The 17,475-nt window shown below is 39.5% G+C and overlaps 1 protein-coding gene across 3 annotated transcripts in view; it reads left to right on the forward strand.

Annotated features, from left to right (window-relative positions):
• The window catches only part of PPARG (peroxisome proliferator activated receptor gamma), a 139,728-nt gene extending 125,356 nt beyond the window's left edge, over positions 1-14,372 (forward strand). For all 3 annotated transcript variants that reach the window (XM_036266576.1, XM_036266575.1, XM_036266577.1), the window contains one exon: positions 13,920-14,372. In XM_036266576.1, coding sequence (XP_036122469.1) covers positions 13,920-14,167 — 248 coding nt within the window. In that variant the 3' untranslated portion in view covers positions 14,168-14,372. The remainder of the gene's footprint in view (positions 1-13,919) is intronic.
• The last annotated feature ends 3,103 nt before the right edge of the window (positions 14,373-17,475 follow it).

The following is a 17,475-nucleotide window of genomic DNA, read 5'->3' on the forward strand; positions in this document are numbered from 1 at the left end:
TGATTTGTTAGACCTTTAAATTTTTTATTAATTGGCAAAAAAAGAGAAAAGTTCTGTGAATAGCTTGGTTCAATATAATAGATATTTCAGGCAGGCTTTGACTTTCAATTATGAAAATTTAAAATGGTTCCATTTAAATGTAGATGCTGTATAAATGAGTTCCTCTAGCCTTACTATGACTGTCTTCACAGTGACCAATATCTAGATCTCACAACAGTAGCAGCCAACCATAGATTATTAAAATCTTGTATCTGTGGTTATAATGCAAAGAAAATCCTGTAAATAATTTTAGACTTCCTTTTCAAAAAAAAATAGAATTTACCATTTACTAGAATATCACAAAAGGCAAATACTTGCCTGATCAAAATTTGCTTTTGTAAAAGAAGTCTACTTACAGTCAGTAGATAAGAATGAATAAGCTGGACCCTATGTTTATTTAACACACAGGTTTGTTTTTTTTTTCTTTACTCAAAGAAGCTGATTGGGTACAAGGCCAGAGCAAGAACTGCTCAAGTCCATCTGAGACCAAATACTGGATTACAGTAAGATCAGAATCCTAGTCTCCTGTAGATGATGAGATCAGCGTCCCAGATTATGGTTTATTAGAGTGCAACATATAATTTCTTAATTGGTTTTATCTTTTTTCTATTGGATTTTCCAGAAAAGGAAAACATTCATGTGAGCAAGAGGTTTTGATCCAGTCAACAAATTTCTGGTCCTACCTGATCTTAATAAGAGTGATTATATTTTCCTTTGCAATTTATTCTGATGTCTATAAATAGCTTTAGTGATTTCAGAAAAAAAAGAAAGCACATTTGACAGGGATCCATTAACCTCATTCTGAGCTAAGTTTAGAATCACAGAAGAGCTTCATACTGGTGAAGGTACTATGAGCCTAGACTGAAGGAAGTATAGGCAGATGAGCATGATGTAAGAGTGGGGTAGTAAGGAATGGGAGAAATTAAAGGGGGCCTCAGAGGACTTAAAGGGGATTTTTGGATGAAAGTACCTGATTTGACCTAACAAGTATTTGCTGAGAAACTAGAGTTTGCTATAGTAAGATCACTGTCACTCAACTTCAACCCTAGAAACTGCTGATATCATTAGATGTGGTACCTAGATTGGCCGGGTGCTTAGCATCTCTACTATTTACTCAGCTTTAAAACCAAGGTTGTGAGAAAGATGACCCAGATCTTCTCAAGTTTTTCTCCTCTTTTTCTCCTCTGAGCCTGAGGCAAGAATGAGACTAAAAAGAACAACACTCTAGGAACAAAGGAAAACACTGTACATTTTAAGAGCATTTCATATGCATTCTCTCATTAGATCCTGACAATTCTCATTTTATAGAAAGAAAAGTGAGAGTCATAGACTTAAGCCATTTGCCTAAAATCTAACAACTAGCAAGCAGTGGAACTAGGACTGAAACCCAGGTGTTCTGTCACCTCCAAATGCCCTGTCTGCCACAAACCCTGCCCTCTGCTCCCTGGCTAGTGGATCACAGTCAACTCCCTCACATTTGTGTTGGGGGCCACAACCTGTGCTCCCTTCATAATACTCTCTAAGGTATAGATGTACCCATAATCCATACCTTATTCCTTGGTATTCGTGATGAGCAATAGTTACCCTTGCTCCCTCTAGTCTCACTGACTGGATGGGTGGCGTCAAGAGTAATAAAACTGCCTCCAGCAAGAGCATGTTTGCAGCTGGCGCCACAGCATCATGCCAGCCACACATGCAAACTCCCAAAACCTACCCAGCATCCAAAGCCAAGTGGAAAGCTCAGTAAAGCTGACAGGCCCCAGGACACTCCATTGGACACTTTGCCCCTTTGAGCATTTGCTGTTTGGTGGAGAAAAAGCATAGAAGGGTTCCAGCTGGAACTCTACGACAGGAAAAGGCTCTTTTTGTTAATTCAAAACAGTTTGGAATCCATTACAGTTCTTCCCAAACTTCCAAGATATGGGGGAGGAAATTCACTAGATTTTACAATATATTTTTCTAGGCAGATTGCCATTGCCATCCTAATGACAGAGAAGCTATAAATATTGATACAATGGCCACATATGGCAAGTTATCCAGCCTCCTCATTTACTCTCTTGAGTCTGGCTTGGCTATCCAAACCACCTATATAGCAGCTCCTTCTTTTTCCAGAAATCCCAGCCATGTTCTTTCTCTGTGAAGCAATTTTGGACAGCTGTGCTCTTGGAGCGATCATGTGCATTTCTGCTGTTGAGTGGCAGGGAGAATAGGGTATAAGAAGGGGGAATTGTTCTCATAGTTATACATTTTCAGATCGAGGATAAATTGGTGCCCTCTGAAATACTGAGTTACTGCTAGTCCCATAGGTCAGTAACCTGGGATCCCTGTTTCTCACCCTTGGTCATAACTGTACTGTATATATAGGTATAGATATAGATTTAGATTAAGGTTTATATAGAGACTTTTAAATTTGTTGAAATTCAAATGGAATTAAAGCATAGCACCTGACCCAGAATAAGTATTTAATAAATGCTTATTGAATGAATAATAATCAAATATTAATAATAATAACTATCATTTATTGACTACTTCACTGTGCATCAGAATGTATGCTAAGCACTTTACATACATTCATAATCTTTGTTAATCTCTCCGGCAGCTCTACAAAATCTATTATCCCCATTTAACAGATGGAGAAAACAGAAATTTAGAGAGATTAAGCAACTTGCCCAAGGTCACAGAGCTACTAATTGGTGAGGCCAAAGTTCAGACCCAGGTCTCCCTGAACTTAAATCCAATGCCTTTAACTACTACTGCCTTTTGTGTATTGAGACAGGGAAGCATCCCAGTTACCTTGGCCTTAGAGTTCTTTGGCAGTTATTCAAAACTACCTATTGCCATATTGCCTGAAAATATTTTAATTAAGAACTTCCAGGTTATAATTCAGATATTACTTACTAATATTCAAAGCCCTTCTTGAGACATAATTTTAACCTATCTAATAAAATTACACCCTAGGTTTGTGCCCTAGCTGGTTTGGCTTAGCAGTTAGAGCGTCAGCCCGCGGACCAGAGAGTCCCGGGTTTGGTTCCCGCTAACAGCATGTACCTTGGTTGCAGTTTGTCCCTGGCCCTGGTTGGGGTCGTGTGGGTGGCAACCAGTCAATGTATCTCTCTCACATCAATGTTTCTCTCTCTTTTCCTCCCTCTATCCCTCCTGCTCTAGAAGATAAATGCAAAAATGTCCTCGGGTGGGGATAAAAAAATAATAATAATAAAAATAAATAAAATTACACCCTAGGTTTGAAAACTGTCTGGGAAGGAACAGGTCCCAGTGACAACACTGAAGACTGGTGCTGCATTCTTAAACTTGTTCAGGTGGCATGGCCCCTGGAAATAATAGCACTGTTTACAGAGCTCCCCACACAAATCGATAAGCTTTAAATAACTTGAGTAAATACATTCATACTTAATCAGATACCATCTTACACCAGTTTCTAATAGAGATGTGGTTGCAGAAAAATTTATGAGAAATTTAAAATTGTTAAAATACCATCCACTGATTTAATTTCTTCCTGCCTGTTGGAAACTCAAAATGACACACGATCAGTTGTAGCAGCAGAACACCTCATTCTAGCTCACAGAACACTCATGTTCCACAGGCAAAGAGTTTGAGGAGCTCTGGGTTTGTGAGTGTTTCGTTTGTCTTCCCCATCCCTAGTTGCCTTTCAGATCTTGAGGATGTTTCCAGATCATATGTAATCTTTCTGTGTTACTGCAGAACTATTTCTACGAGTTAAAATGGACATAGAACACACCTCTGGAACAGCGTACATACTTGAGTGGGCCTACACTTTTCTTGAGGAAACCCTAGCTTACGGGGCCTCTGATTCTGCATGGTTCAGTGGCCCCCACATCTTCTTTGTCTGTTACTATCATCCTTACAGGGAGGAGACAAAATAGTCTAAAACTCGGGTATTAAAAATACTATGAACAATATTAGACCAACTTTCTTCTATTCTCCTATACCAGTTCAATATTAAGCTACCTTATCTACTACAGCTTTTTTGGACAAGACTCAGGCTGGTGCCTAATTGGTGAAAGTTATTTTTCTGACTCTTCTTGTGATGTCAAGAATAAAAAAGAACATCTTATTTCTCATATGACTAAGCTTTAAGCAGGACAGTCAAAGAGTGTTATTACATGGTTCAGATCCCCCATCTAAGGCCCATGACTGTGTCAGAGAATAATAGCGTTCGTTTATTGATTGAAAATAGTTAATGGACACCTACACTGTGTCTGCATAATGTATGCTGCTCTTCTCTGCTGCCCTCCCACTCCCCCCACCATGCTGCCATGACCAGTAGGAAAACCCTGACAGGGGGCCAGTATGGCTTTAAATAATGACTCAGTTTGAGTTATCTAGAAAGGTCCCATTAGTTCGCTCTTTGCATAACCTCATGGACTTGGTTTAGACAGAAGTAAAGTGTCTTTATAAAAGTTCTCTATTGGCACTCAAGTTCTAAAAACCAGAGAGGTGGGAGTGAGTAGATAAGAAGAAGATGGAACATACTAGAATCATCTGAGAAACTTAAACACACACACACACACACGTGCGCTCACACACACATGGACTTTTGTTGTTTGTAGAATATAGAAAAATATTTAGTTGTGACTGCTTCAGAAATAAAATTCCCTCCTCACCCCAGGCCTGGTAGGCTGGGATCATTTTAGTGAGTGAGCAATTTTGACCCCAGAGACAGACATGGGATTGAAAGCCAAACTGCTGAGTCATTCCTGTCACCACACCGGCAGTTTTGGAAAAGGTTCAGTCAGTCAGTCAGTGGGCTGCTTTTTGGAGTACTTTATCATTTTGGGTTCTCACAATGTGTGTTTAAACTCTGGGTGACCCCAGGCAGCCTTCCAGACTGGCACAATTCACCAAGACATTCAGACAAATCATCTGCAAGTGAGGAAGAATGAAACCAGGGACTGGTTTGAGTCACTCCTAACAGAGAGACCAATACAGGTGGTAAAGGAGCCATGCACTCCTAGGGTAAGCACCTTTCAAGGGTCTTGCTAGTTTCACAAATGAGTAAATCAGAAGAGAGGCAGGGTGGTTCATTGGGAGGCTCTGGAATCACATGGACAGCCCTGAGTTCAAAAACCCCACTCCAATACTAACTAGATGTGTGATTTCAGGCAATTATTTACCTCACTGAGCCTTAATTTCCTTATCAGTGCCCCAAAATGAAATACCATTATGTGAAGTCTTTGGCATAATGCCTGGGACATGTTAAGCACACAACAAATGCTAACTTCCCTTTTCCCTTGTATGATATAATTGGAAGTAGCTCCACTTAATTCTGCCAGTCAAATTGCTTATTGTCACCAATAGTCATTCTTAAAATCCTTATTACAATATAAATACCCCTAGGGAGATATCAACTAATCCCTTTATCAGCTATCTCTTTAAGGGGATTAGTTGTGGACTGAGAACAAAACTCCAAGAGAAAGAAATACTGGAGGAAGAGGGAGGGGCCTGAAAAATTGAGAAGAGAACTCTAATCCAGGGTCCCTGACGGAGATTAGGGAATAGGAGTGTGGTGGGTTTCCACACTCCTAGAATTCTGATTAAGTTTGGAGGGACATTATGTGTTGAGAGGTCATAGTAAGAGATTACAGATCACACCTGTGTTTTGAGGGTATTCTCAAGGACATTGGAAAAGAAGACATGGGGGTGTAAAGAATTAATACTTGGCCTCTTTTTTATTTTGGTTTGCTGTTGGCATTTCTAGAGGTTGAGGAAGCAAGGGAGAGTAGTTGGACTGGGATTACGAGTGTGTCAGGCTCTATGAGAAAGAAATCATTCCCCTTTATATTTCTGCTCCAGCCTTTCTTCTGCCTCCCACCCACCACTCACTTCCAGTGCCGATCAGAGCCAGTGTTGGACATTGAAGAAGCAGAAATATATCTACATTCCTCATCTTGGGAGAAGAATGGATGTTCTTTTGGCCCTGACACAGAGAAAGGGAGCAAAGTGGGTGGCTATACTTGAATCGATTGACCTGGAATGACTAGAACAACAAGAGAACCCTAACCCCAGGGAGAAAGGAGATAGGAAAGATAGGGGTGACCCAAGGGCAGAATTGAAATCTCAGTTACCGATTCCATTCTGAAAGACCTAGAAATAAAATGCAGCCTAGGCTTAATTCATTATAGGTACCATGGAGCAAAGCAACAAGCTTTGAACATAGCATAGGTGAAAATGCTACCCACCTGGTTACTAGATATCTTTGTGTTCTGTGTTGTAGTTTAGGAGGGGGCTTTGTGGAGGTGGCAGTTGAGCATATGAGATGAGGGGAGTTGGTGTGGAATTGCTTCTTGGTGGGCAGATAAAAGGAAATATCACCTGGGCCTGGTTGCATGGTGGAGGTTACCCCCCTATGTTATTGTTGTGGAGAGTTGTCATTTAAACATAGAGAAAGCATTTGTTAAATTATTGTTTAAACAGGGAAATGTTAGAATGTTAACCCACTTCAGAGTGAAGGACTCTACCAGCAACATGTGTATTGAAGGCAGAAAATATGCTCATTACAGATGATCTTTATCTGTTTGGTAAAGCATTTACAAGATCTCTAAGTTACGTGTTCCTTTTCCCTGATAGCAGTAGTCAACTACATTTCTTCTAAAATCATCGATTGCTCAGGCTTCTGACTAATTTAGGCCAGCCCTGATAGGATTCCTAATATCAGATCCCCAGCAAGCTACAGTGTAAGGAATGGAAAGGGAAAAACATCAGGGGTGGCAGAGGAGGGAGGGAGCAGTTGGAGGGAATGGCTGAGGAAAAGGGAGCAATTAATAGAAAAAGAATAGGAAAGATATAAGCAGGACCCAGGAAAATCAGAGAAATGAAAGAAGAAGAAAGGTAGGAAGGGAAAAGAGGCAAGTTGTATTATACTATTATAAATAGAGCCGGGCTGGTGTGGCTCAGTGGATTGAGTGTCGGCCCATGGACTGAGAGGTCCCGGTTCCATTCCCAGTCAGATCACATGCCCGGGTTGTGGGCCTATAGATGTTTCTTTCTCACGTCGATGTTTCTCTCTCTGTCTCTCTTCCTTTGTCTCTAAAAAATCAATAGAAACATATTTAAAAATAAATAAATAGAAATAGCTATGCGTCAGGCACTGCTTTCTCTAAGCACTTTCCTTCTCTTAACTCATTTAATCATCTCAACAATACTATGAGTTGGATTATTGTTATATCCCCATTTTATTTATTTATTTATTCATTCATTCATTCATTCATTCATTTATTATTGTTTAATCCTCACCTGAGGGACACATCCACTGGTTGCCTCCTGCACAACCCCGACCAGGGCCGGGGATGAACCACAACCAAGGTATGTGCCCTTGACCAGAATCAAACCTGCAACTCATTGGTCCAAGGGCCAATGCTTACCACTGAGCCAAACCAGCCAGGGCTATATCCCCACTTTTAAATGAGGAAACCGAGGGACAGAGAGGTTAAGGAACTTGCTCAAGATTACCTAGCAAGTAGGTTTTAAGGTTGGGATTCAACTGCTTCTCACTACACTAGTAGTGGTTATTCTTGGCTACACATTAGAATGCCCTAGGCGGTTTTAGAAATATTGAAGGCCATGTCCTAGGCCAGTAAGTCAGAATATCTAAAGATGAGACCCACATATTAATTAGTTGGTGTGTTTTTAATCTCCCCAGATGATTTCAATGCGTAGCCAAAGTTGAGAATCACTGTACTCCATCAAGCTCCAGTTCAAATTTAGATATGAAAAGAACACACATGAAACTTTCTTACATTATTTTTTCCTAAAGGTAAAAAGGTGGGAGGTAATTGTCATAGGCCATACCCTAGTTTCCCAAAGATAAATTTGGCTGAATTCAGTTTTACCTAATGCTCACCATGACTTGGATTGTTAGATCAGAAAAGTACTGAAGAATCTCTAACACCATCTCTTCAAGGAAGAAGTGAATTTGGCCTCCAGGACTTCTTTGTTCTGTTGTTATACTTAAACAATCTTCCTTACATGCATTCAGCTACAAGAATGAGAACTTGCCCAAACCCCCAAGCATGTCTGCATCAGGAATTATTTTCTTGTACTTCTAAATTTATGCTTTTATCAATATCAGCTCAAAAACTTTCCATTTCCAAAATGTATATATGCCACCCCACCCCTGCTCACACTCCTGACCCATCCCTATGGAAATCGCCTTTATTTGAATAAATACAGAGTAGTAATACCTTATAAAGTTCCTTTACCTAACTCATTCTCACCATGACGTTAGTAAAGAAATTCCATTGTTGTCTTAAAAATTAAGCCAAAACCCAGGAAAATTAGATGACTAGTTCAAAGTGACAAGAAAACTAAGTGGAGGAGAGACGGGAATCAAATCAAGCGTCCAAATCCACTGCTCTTTTGAGTACATCTGTGACTTAGGAAGCAATGGAATATAGAAAACTGAAGAGGAAGTGTAAAAGAAAGTGATACCAAGTACCACGTTCCCCAAGTAGCCCTCCCTCCCTTTGGTTTTCATCCACACCTGTCCGTGGATTAATTTACAACCGCCCAACTATCAGACTTCTATTTTCTGAATGCTCCTGATATACTCCTTTTCAGATGACTAGTGTCTATCAGAAAGCCAGTAGGGAGAGACTGGGAACACCATGACAGCAGCTCCTAGAACAGAGACAAATCCTTTCACTTTAGTGTTTCTGCCTCTCCTTCAGGAGACTCCACGGTGGCCATCTGGTTCCCTAAGATACCTTCTGAGAAAATCTGTGCTAGGGAAATGCCTGGTCCAGGTGGGCAGATCTCAGGAGGGTCAAGAGAATTTGAATCTGCTTCAGATAAGCTCTCCACTTAATGGAAACAGATCTAGATAAGCTTTATAGATTTGCCCATAATCAGCAGTACTCTCTAATCAACTCCAGCACTGTGAATGGAGACCGGAAAGGTTTCTTTCCCAATTCTTTGCAGCCTGGGGAGTAAGGAACCAGTAATTGACTCCAGCTTCCTTGAGTGTTATGTCCTGGAGTGAGTCAACACACACTTTCCCCAAAAGGGCCTTTCTAGGCAGCCTAGGCCAGTGAAAGGGTCCCTTGACCCTAATCCTATTCTAGAACTCAATTCTAACCTTCAGCAAGGTTCAGGGAGAGGATCTCAGACAGACCTTCTAAGAACAGTATCTTAGCAGGCACTGGGCAGGTGGGAAGTGGGAAGGAAAGGAAAAGACGCAGGACTGCTCCAGGTGTTTAGGCAGATTTCTGTGGCACACTTGTGATACTTCACTTAGCTTAGTAAGGGTCTGAGTGTAAGTAGAAGGGAAGTGGAAAGAGGAAGATAGGAGAGGGGAGCAGGGAAGGCCTAGTAGCTGATTGGAGGGTGGAGGGTGGAGGGTGGGGAGCAATCCTGACAAATCCCTTTTGCCCTTGACTCTAGGGATTACTTAACACTAAAGGAACATTTTTTGCTTTTTAAATAGCCAAGTGTTCTAAGTGTAAGGCGTAAGCTTGTTAGTACACTTTTCTAATTAGATTTTGAATTTATTTCCCCAGTTTAATTATGTAAACTGTGTAAAAGGAATTACAAATAAGAATAAAGCGTAGAACTTTTAGAGTCTTAAAGATCATCTATCTAGCCTAATCCTTTTCATTTACAGAGAAGAAAATTGAGGCCCAGTGAGCTTAATTAGTTTTCCCAAGGTCACAGAGCTGGTTAGTGAAAGACCTAGAAGCAGAACATACTACTTTTTCCAATCAACTGCACTCCATTATGCCTCAGTAAGGACAGTGGGACAGATCTGTAAATGATCTAACTTGTCACTGGAGAAAATATAAATCAGTGGCCACAAAATTTCAGCCCTTCAGCCAAATTTCATCCATCACATCATAAAAAATAACTTGCCAAAGAGGGGTTTGAAAATCCAAACCAGATCTTTCTCCACTTCTAAAGGGGCCCGTTCCATTGTATTGCACTAAAGCCAAGTGTTTCCAGCAAACTTGATCAGCTTCATTTTGGGGTTTTGAACTGTCATGATAAATGAAACCTACTTGATTAATATAATCTCTTCAGCAAAAGTTTTGACCCCACTGATGCTGCTCAAGAGGAAGGAGGAAAGAGAAAGTTCTAAGAAGCCAGTACCCCTGTGAGCTTCTACGCTAGGGTGTGCAGTCCCAGCCCACGGAGGAGCCACATTTAACACTTGTCTTGACACACAGAGCTGCCACTTCCGATGCACATACATTTGCACTGCCACAGGCCTTTGAAATCTGGAACATTTGTTCAAGGGGAGGATCAGCAATCATTAAACCAAAGGCACCAATCCAGGATCTGGTTTTTCTTGAAGTGTCAGGGGTGTTCATTATTGCATAGCAGCTGTGAGAAAGTCACCACTCCTCCAGGGGCATGATTCTCTAGGCCAGGACTAAATCATTTTGCTTAATTCTCTGAATTTGAGATTTTTGCTGTTTCAAAATTAAGTGCTGAAATTTAAAGAAAAATGTATACTTATTCCAGTCAACAGGACATAGTAAAGAATTAGGGGGTGGGGATCAAATCAAAGGTAATAACTTTTCTTCTGTAATAAAAACAAAGAAACAATTTCAGAGAATGTTTATAGTTCTGAAAATCCCACCCTGAGACCATTCTAATTCTAACATTGCTCTCCTGAATGGATTAAAGGTTACTATAATGTGTTAAATACAGGAAAACACTGTTTATTGGAGATTTCTTCATTGTGTAGTGATCCTGCCTTCAGTCTTGTTCACCAACCAGAAGAATTGTACTTTTCAGTTCAGGAGTCTTAACCTGAAAACCTTCTAACTCATTAATTCAGCCACTTGAATACTTCCTATGTTTCCGCTTGATCAGAGATGATCAGGACATAGTCTCTGCCTTCTGATATCTTACGGTCTAGTAGGGGAGATAAACAAGAAAATCAGTACCTAGAACACAAGGTCATAAGAGTTGAATGCTACATAGCGTTTAGAATCAGACAGACTTAGATTCAAATTTCAGCTCTGCCGTTTATTAGCAAGAGGCAGATCTCAGGCAAGATTTAACTCCTTTCTCTAAACCTTGTTTTCCCTTCTATAAAGCCCTGACTTCATGGACCTGTTGTGAAGATTAAATGATATATTGTGTATAAGGCCCTTAGCACAATCTTTGCAAAATGATAACCACTCAATAAATGTAATCTACTAGTATAATAGTGATTGAAGTGTTTATAGGGTGCTGCAGGTCCAGGGAAAGGGGATTGGAAGAACAGGGGAGAGGAAGGGATGTTGTCAAGGAAGGCTGCCAGGGCATAATGGCATGGCCTGTGTTTTGAAGTATAGGTTGAAGTCGGTAAGATGGGTGAAGGGAAGGGAAGACTGTGTCAGACAGGAGGAATAGAATCTGCCAAAGCACATAGTCATGAAGGAACATAGGATGCTTGAGGAACTTAGTATGGAAATAGCTTCATATGGTTGGAGCAAAGGGATAATTACAGAAACTGAGGCTAGAGGGTGAAGGATAGTAAAAGGTAAGTAAAAATTCTTATACAGTGCTTTAATTTACAGTTAAGGGAAGAAGAGTTAAAATTAGAAAAAGAGGGTGAATAGCCTTCAAGAGCTAAAATTTGAAATCAATACAAGGTATCAAGTGAGTGTCCTGAATATTGTACATAAACTCTGCACCCCCTGGTAAGCTTTAAGGGGAAAACGTTCTGTTCTAACCATAATGCAACAAACTTAGAAATTAGAAATTAAAAAACAAACACCCAAACTTTCCACTTGGAAATTTAAAATCATGCTTTTATATAACTCTTAGGTTAAAAATGAAATCAAAATAGTAAAACAGACTACTTGGAAAAGAACTATCAGAGTACTACCTAACAAAGCCTATGGAGTGAAACGCAGAGGAAATTTTAGAGCTTTAAATACATTTGTCAAAAAACAAATACCAAAACTAAATGAATTAAACTTTAATTTAAGAACCTAGACTCCTACATTCAAAAATGATCGTGCTACCTGTGCCCTGGTCATTGACTGTGCAGGGAGAGAATCACTGAAGGGAGTTTTCCCACGTAGGGCCCAGCTGTCCCTTCCAAACCCCGGATGTTTCACGTACTAGCGGGAAAAAGAGAGAGAGAGAGAAATAAGCCTAAAGGAAGTAAAAAGAATGAATTAGTTAAATTGAAAACAAAATGCCATTTTAAAAAACAGAGTTGATTAATAAAACCAAAAGCTGTGTTTTTTTTAAAGATAAGCTTTTGGCAAGTCGGATTTTTAAACATGAGAATACACAAATAAAAAGCATTCAGTTAAATAAAAATAGTAAAAGATACTTCATATTTCAAGAGAATATCATGTACAACTTTATTCCACTATAAATTACTAAAATTTCACTTATAAGTAGTATAAAACCTAAAAGACTAAAATCTACAGAAGAAAAATTGAAGGTAGTCAGAGATTTACCACCAGGCTCAGACAATTCTGCCAATGAATTCCAAGAAACCATCAAGGAACAGGTAATTACTGCATTGAAACAGAAAGAAAACGTATCAACTCAGTCTATAAGACCAGCTAACATTTATTACCAAAACAGGCAAAGGATGGCACACAAAAAAAGAAGGCTTTGGACCACTCTCACAATTTTTAAAACCCTAAATATATTATTACCAAATGAATACAAGGATATAAGAAAACCTGTTAATATAATTTACTGTACTTGATTAAGATAAAACCATATGGTAATTTCTATAGAATGAAAAAATTTTAAAGCATTTGATGAAATACAACAACATTTCTGACTAAAACTAATATAAAACTTGAAAACTCTTGGAAAGCCAGGAGTAAAACATATCCACTATAATCTATAGTAAACAATTAGCAGTATTTTCTTCAAGGTTAGGAATAAAATAAGAATGCCTCTACCACTACTAATATTTAATAGCATATTAGAGGTCCTAGCCAGTGCATTATCACAAGAAGAAGAAATGAGAAATGTAAACACTGAAAAAGAAGAAATAAATAAAACCATCATATTTATTTGCAGATGTAATTATTCAAAATTGAAAAAATAAAATAAAATTTAGATAAAAACTATTTGAATTGACAAGAGTTCAGGAAATTTAAATAGATTCAATATACTAAAATTAATTTTTCTAAACATCAGCAGGGATATAATAGGAAATAAAACAAAAAAGTATAGAATATTATAAAGTAAAGTAAGGAGGTATTTAAGGATATATCTAAGAAGATCTGCATGAAGAAAAACATTAAAAACATAAAAGTAATTTAAGCTCGCCATTTAAAAATTCAAAGAAGGAAGGTATAAAGAAAGTGAAAATTACTTGGCAACCTCACCACTCAGAAGAAACCTATGTTAAAATCGGAGTGGGGGGGGTCTGTCCTTCCAAACTGTAATAGTATTTAAAAACTATGTCTTGTCTCGTTGAAAATATATATGCTATATTAAACAAAAGAGAAGACAGCACTTGTTTTAGAAGCATATTTAAAGCTGTGGTAAAGAAGTAAGTAGAGGTCATAAAACGTAGAATCATCAGGAAGGAGCAGAAGTTGCAAATGAGCTTTCTGAGTGAAAAGAAGCATGCTGGCAGAAGAGTCCTCAGTCTGGGGAAGAGATTGCCTTGCGACCATGTTCTGTCAACTGAGTACACAGATTTAGTCCTGGCCAGGAAAAGAATACCCCCGGAAAGAGCTCTGATAGTCTTGGTTTCATTCCATCCTCCTATATACAGTTCTTGGTCTCTATCTACCTTCCCTCCCTTCTCACCTTATTTTAGAACCAAAGCAAAACAAACCAACAAGAAGATGGGTGAGTAGTTTGGCTGAATATGCCTCAGATGTGGGGCTAGAGAATTCTGTAACTGAACCTCTGTTCTTCTGCTCCCCCAGACCGCCCAGGTTTGCTGAATGTGAAGCCCATTGAGGACATACAAGACAATTTGCTGCAAGCCTTGGAGCTCCAGCTCAAGCTGAACCATCCAGAGTCCTCTCAGCTCTTTGCCAAGCTGCTCCAGAAAATGACAGACCTCAGACAAATTGTAACAGAACATGTGCAGCTATTGCAAGTAATAAAGAAAACAGAGACAGACATGAGTCTTCACCCACTCCTACAAGAAATATACAAGGACTTGTATTAGCAGAGAAGTCCTAATTCACTGACAATGTTTTCCTTCTTCCAATTGCACTATTATTTTAAGGGAAGATCTGACACCTAAAAAATTTACTGTGAAAAAGCATTTTAAAAAGAAAAGGTTTTAGAATAATAGATCTATTTTATGCATATTGTTTATAAAGATACATTTACAATTTACTTTTAATATTAAAAATTACCACATTATGAAATTGGTGGATGTATTTGAAGACTGAGTCTGATAATGTTCCCCAATCCAGGCTTTTTCCTTTTATTTTCTTCTCTTTTTCTCACTCTGTCCTTCCTCCTTTTCTCCCTCCCTCCCTGCCTGCATGCCTTAGTTCCTTTATTTTCCTTCCTTCTTTCTTTCTTATACATTTTTTAATGTGAATGAAACTGCTGATCAGCTTTCACTCTCAGTAAATTAGTTTTTTACTCAATTTACAACTTTTCTGAACGTTCCATCTGCTTTAACAATCACAACTAAGAGAAGGGGAACTTCAGGACCAAAAAGTGCTCGGAGCAAGTGTTTCTTAACCTGGATGTGCTCATTTGGAGCATATCCCTAGGCCTACCAAGATTCCAATCTTCTTCCACAGTCCCCACCAAGATTTTCATTCACCTAGAGCAGCCTGCTAACAGGATATCAAGGTATACGCAAATAACCAGTGGCAAGTTATGAACTATTAGAAGCTGTGAGTGACACAGAAGTGTTTTAAAATTTGGCATCTGCCAAAAAGAACTTAAAATTGAGTTCAGGAGAAAAGATTAACCATTCATAAAAACAGATTATGATGCACAGTATAACAATGTGCCAAAGGAATGGTTCAGACTTTAAGAACTATAAGAGTTCAAAGGAAGTGAAGATTAATGAAGATTGGAATAGTCAAGAGTGACTCTAAATTCATTGATGTATTGGCTTTGGGATGTAGAGAGTAGGAGAGAAAACATTCTAAGAAAGCAAAACAGCAGGAACAAGATTAATAATAAAACAAAACAAAACATAAATGAGGGAGAAGAATCATGTAGTCGAGCAATGTATGTCGAGCAATTTTGCTAGTTATTCCTATCATCTTCCTTGGGACCACCTTGCCCAGAGATCTCTTTTCTGATCTCAAAGTTTAACTATCCATATCGTTTAGGTAATGCATAACCCCCCAGCAAGTAGATTATATGTTCCCTAAAAGCAGGGACCTTCTTGACACAATAGATTTTTTTTTATTGAATCCACCACATTCACTACCATTGCTTACCCATGAACTCATAATACTATCCTGAGGTCCCTTCACCAGGATAATTATTTCCACTGACCTAAATTATTCCCCTGCCGCTTCTCCCTTGGTTTATCTTTCCTTATGGTGTTGATACTCAGGAGAACATAACTTTACATTTGAGGCTTTCAAGCCAAAATATCAGGAAACACCTTTTCATCCTTTACCCCCAAACAAACAGATCTCTAAAGAGTCAGGTTACAGAAGTGAGTCCTTACCCCAGTCCCAAAAATGTAGGTTCCCTAACCCTTTAGGAGAGACAACTTCTCAGCTCCAACCTTTAGAACAACAGATGTAACCATGTCTAACCATGGTCCCAGTTGGGACCAGCAACTGAAACCATTGTCTAAATGACACCAAAACATAGGAAAGAAAATTCAGTTCGTCACATGGCTATTTTTTTTCTTTCCTTCATTGACACCAAGCATCGGGATATTTTGAAATATCCATATGACTGACTAGAGGCTTCGTTACTGTTCCATGTGGAGAGTTTATCATCCAGGAGATCTTGAAAAAGAAAGAACAGGCAGGCAGTAGACAAGGTGGGGATTCCACCTCAGAGGAGATCCCTTGTTTACAAGATTTACCAAACAAAAAGTCTTTCAGTGTGTGCTGCCTGTTCTCAGTTCCCACCAGCGCTCCGCAGCCCATCCAAGCTCTTTTCACATTCTCGGAGCTGTGGCTGCCAATGTGGGGAGGAAGGGGGATGCTCTCAGCTCTTTGGCACTGATGATAAGCATTAAATAGCTTTTAAATCCTGGCAGCTTTTAAATTCCCATCTCTCTGACTTTTTCCCTGTGGTTTGGATGATCATTTGCTAAATATTTTATGACAAATCATATACAGCCTCCAAAGCTCCTGCTCCTTTCTCAGTCTCCCTTTCCCCTAGGATGATTCACAAGTTAATCAACAACTATATCATCAGTTATTCATAGTACTTTCTCCGGACACAAGCACATTTTCGGATTTGTGTTAACAAAGTAGGAAGAAAACTAACTTTGGTCAAGAGTCAAAAAAGGGTTTTGAAGCTCCCACGAGAACCCTGCCCCCAACACTGCCCTTGCATATGACCTGGCTCCTCTCCCATCTCCATGCTGTGTTTGGAGCACAGGAAGAGCAGGGTACATATGGAAGAAACCATATCTGCCCACCCTGTTTCTCTAGCCAGAGTCGAAAACGCCTGACCTGCGTTTCTGGCTTCTTTTTAAAAACTTAGATGAGGAGTAAGAGGACTGGGGCTTTTTCAATAAGAACTCAAGAGAGCCAGGAAGCACTAGCGTGTGTCACACGGCAAATTCTCAGTTATAAGCTTGGAGGCAGAAACCAGAGGGACAGCTACATCAATTCCACTGAGGAAAAGGGGTGGGAGAAAATTAGGCTTCTGTGGTAGGTTTACTTAATTGCTACTGAATTTGAATGACCTTTTCTCAACTCCCTTAAGGCTACCAAAGGCAGATCCTTTTTGTGGGTAGGCCTTGATCTGGTCATTATCTACTCTGTTTGGTGCTAATAAAGCAAGTCAAGATGAGAGGAGTTGGAAATTGGCCCCCAGATAACCTATTCCCTTGGAAATACCTACTGGGGAGCTGGGATGGCCATGAGACTCCTAAAGAAAGCCAGTTTGGGTTCTAAAGCCTGACAGAAAGAACCACAGTTCATTTCCAGCAGGATCATCCTCATTGCTTTCTTTCCCCCTCTTTTCCCACACACTCCCTGGAAGAGTTTGGGGCTATGAGACATGGGACCAAGATGCCTATTCTTCACTAGGTAGCCAGCCACCTTCCTGTCTTTCTCTTTCCTCATCTCACCCTGGTTCTTGGCCCTGGCTGCTGTTGTCTCTGTTCACATTATTGTCACTATTATTATCTGTGTATCCCCACCCCTCACCATGTGATTGTACATGTTAGGCCTTCCAATTAATGCTTACTGAAATGAAATAAAATAGCAGGATCTTAAAAGTTAACAAAATCATCAGATGTCATCTAATCTCACCTCACTCATCAAATATATGCTTAGTTCATACTCCAGTCAAGTCTACCACACT

The sequence above is a fragment of the Molossus molossus genome, unplaced genomic scaffold, assembly GCF_014108415.1.
Source record: "Molossus molossus isolate mMolMol1 unplaced genomic scaffold, mMolMol1.p scaffold_m16_p_18, whole genome shotgun sequence".
Taxonomy (NCBI): Eukaryota; Metazoa; Chordata; class Mammalia; order Chiroptera; family Molossidae; genus Molossus; species Molossus molossus.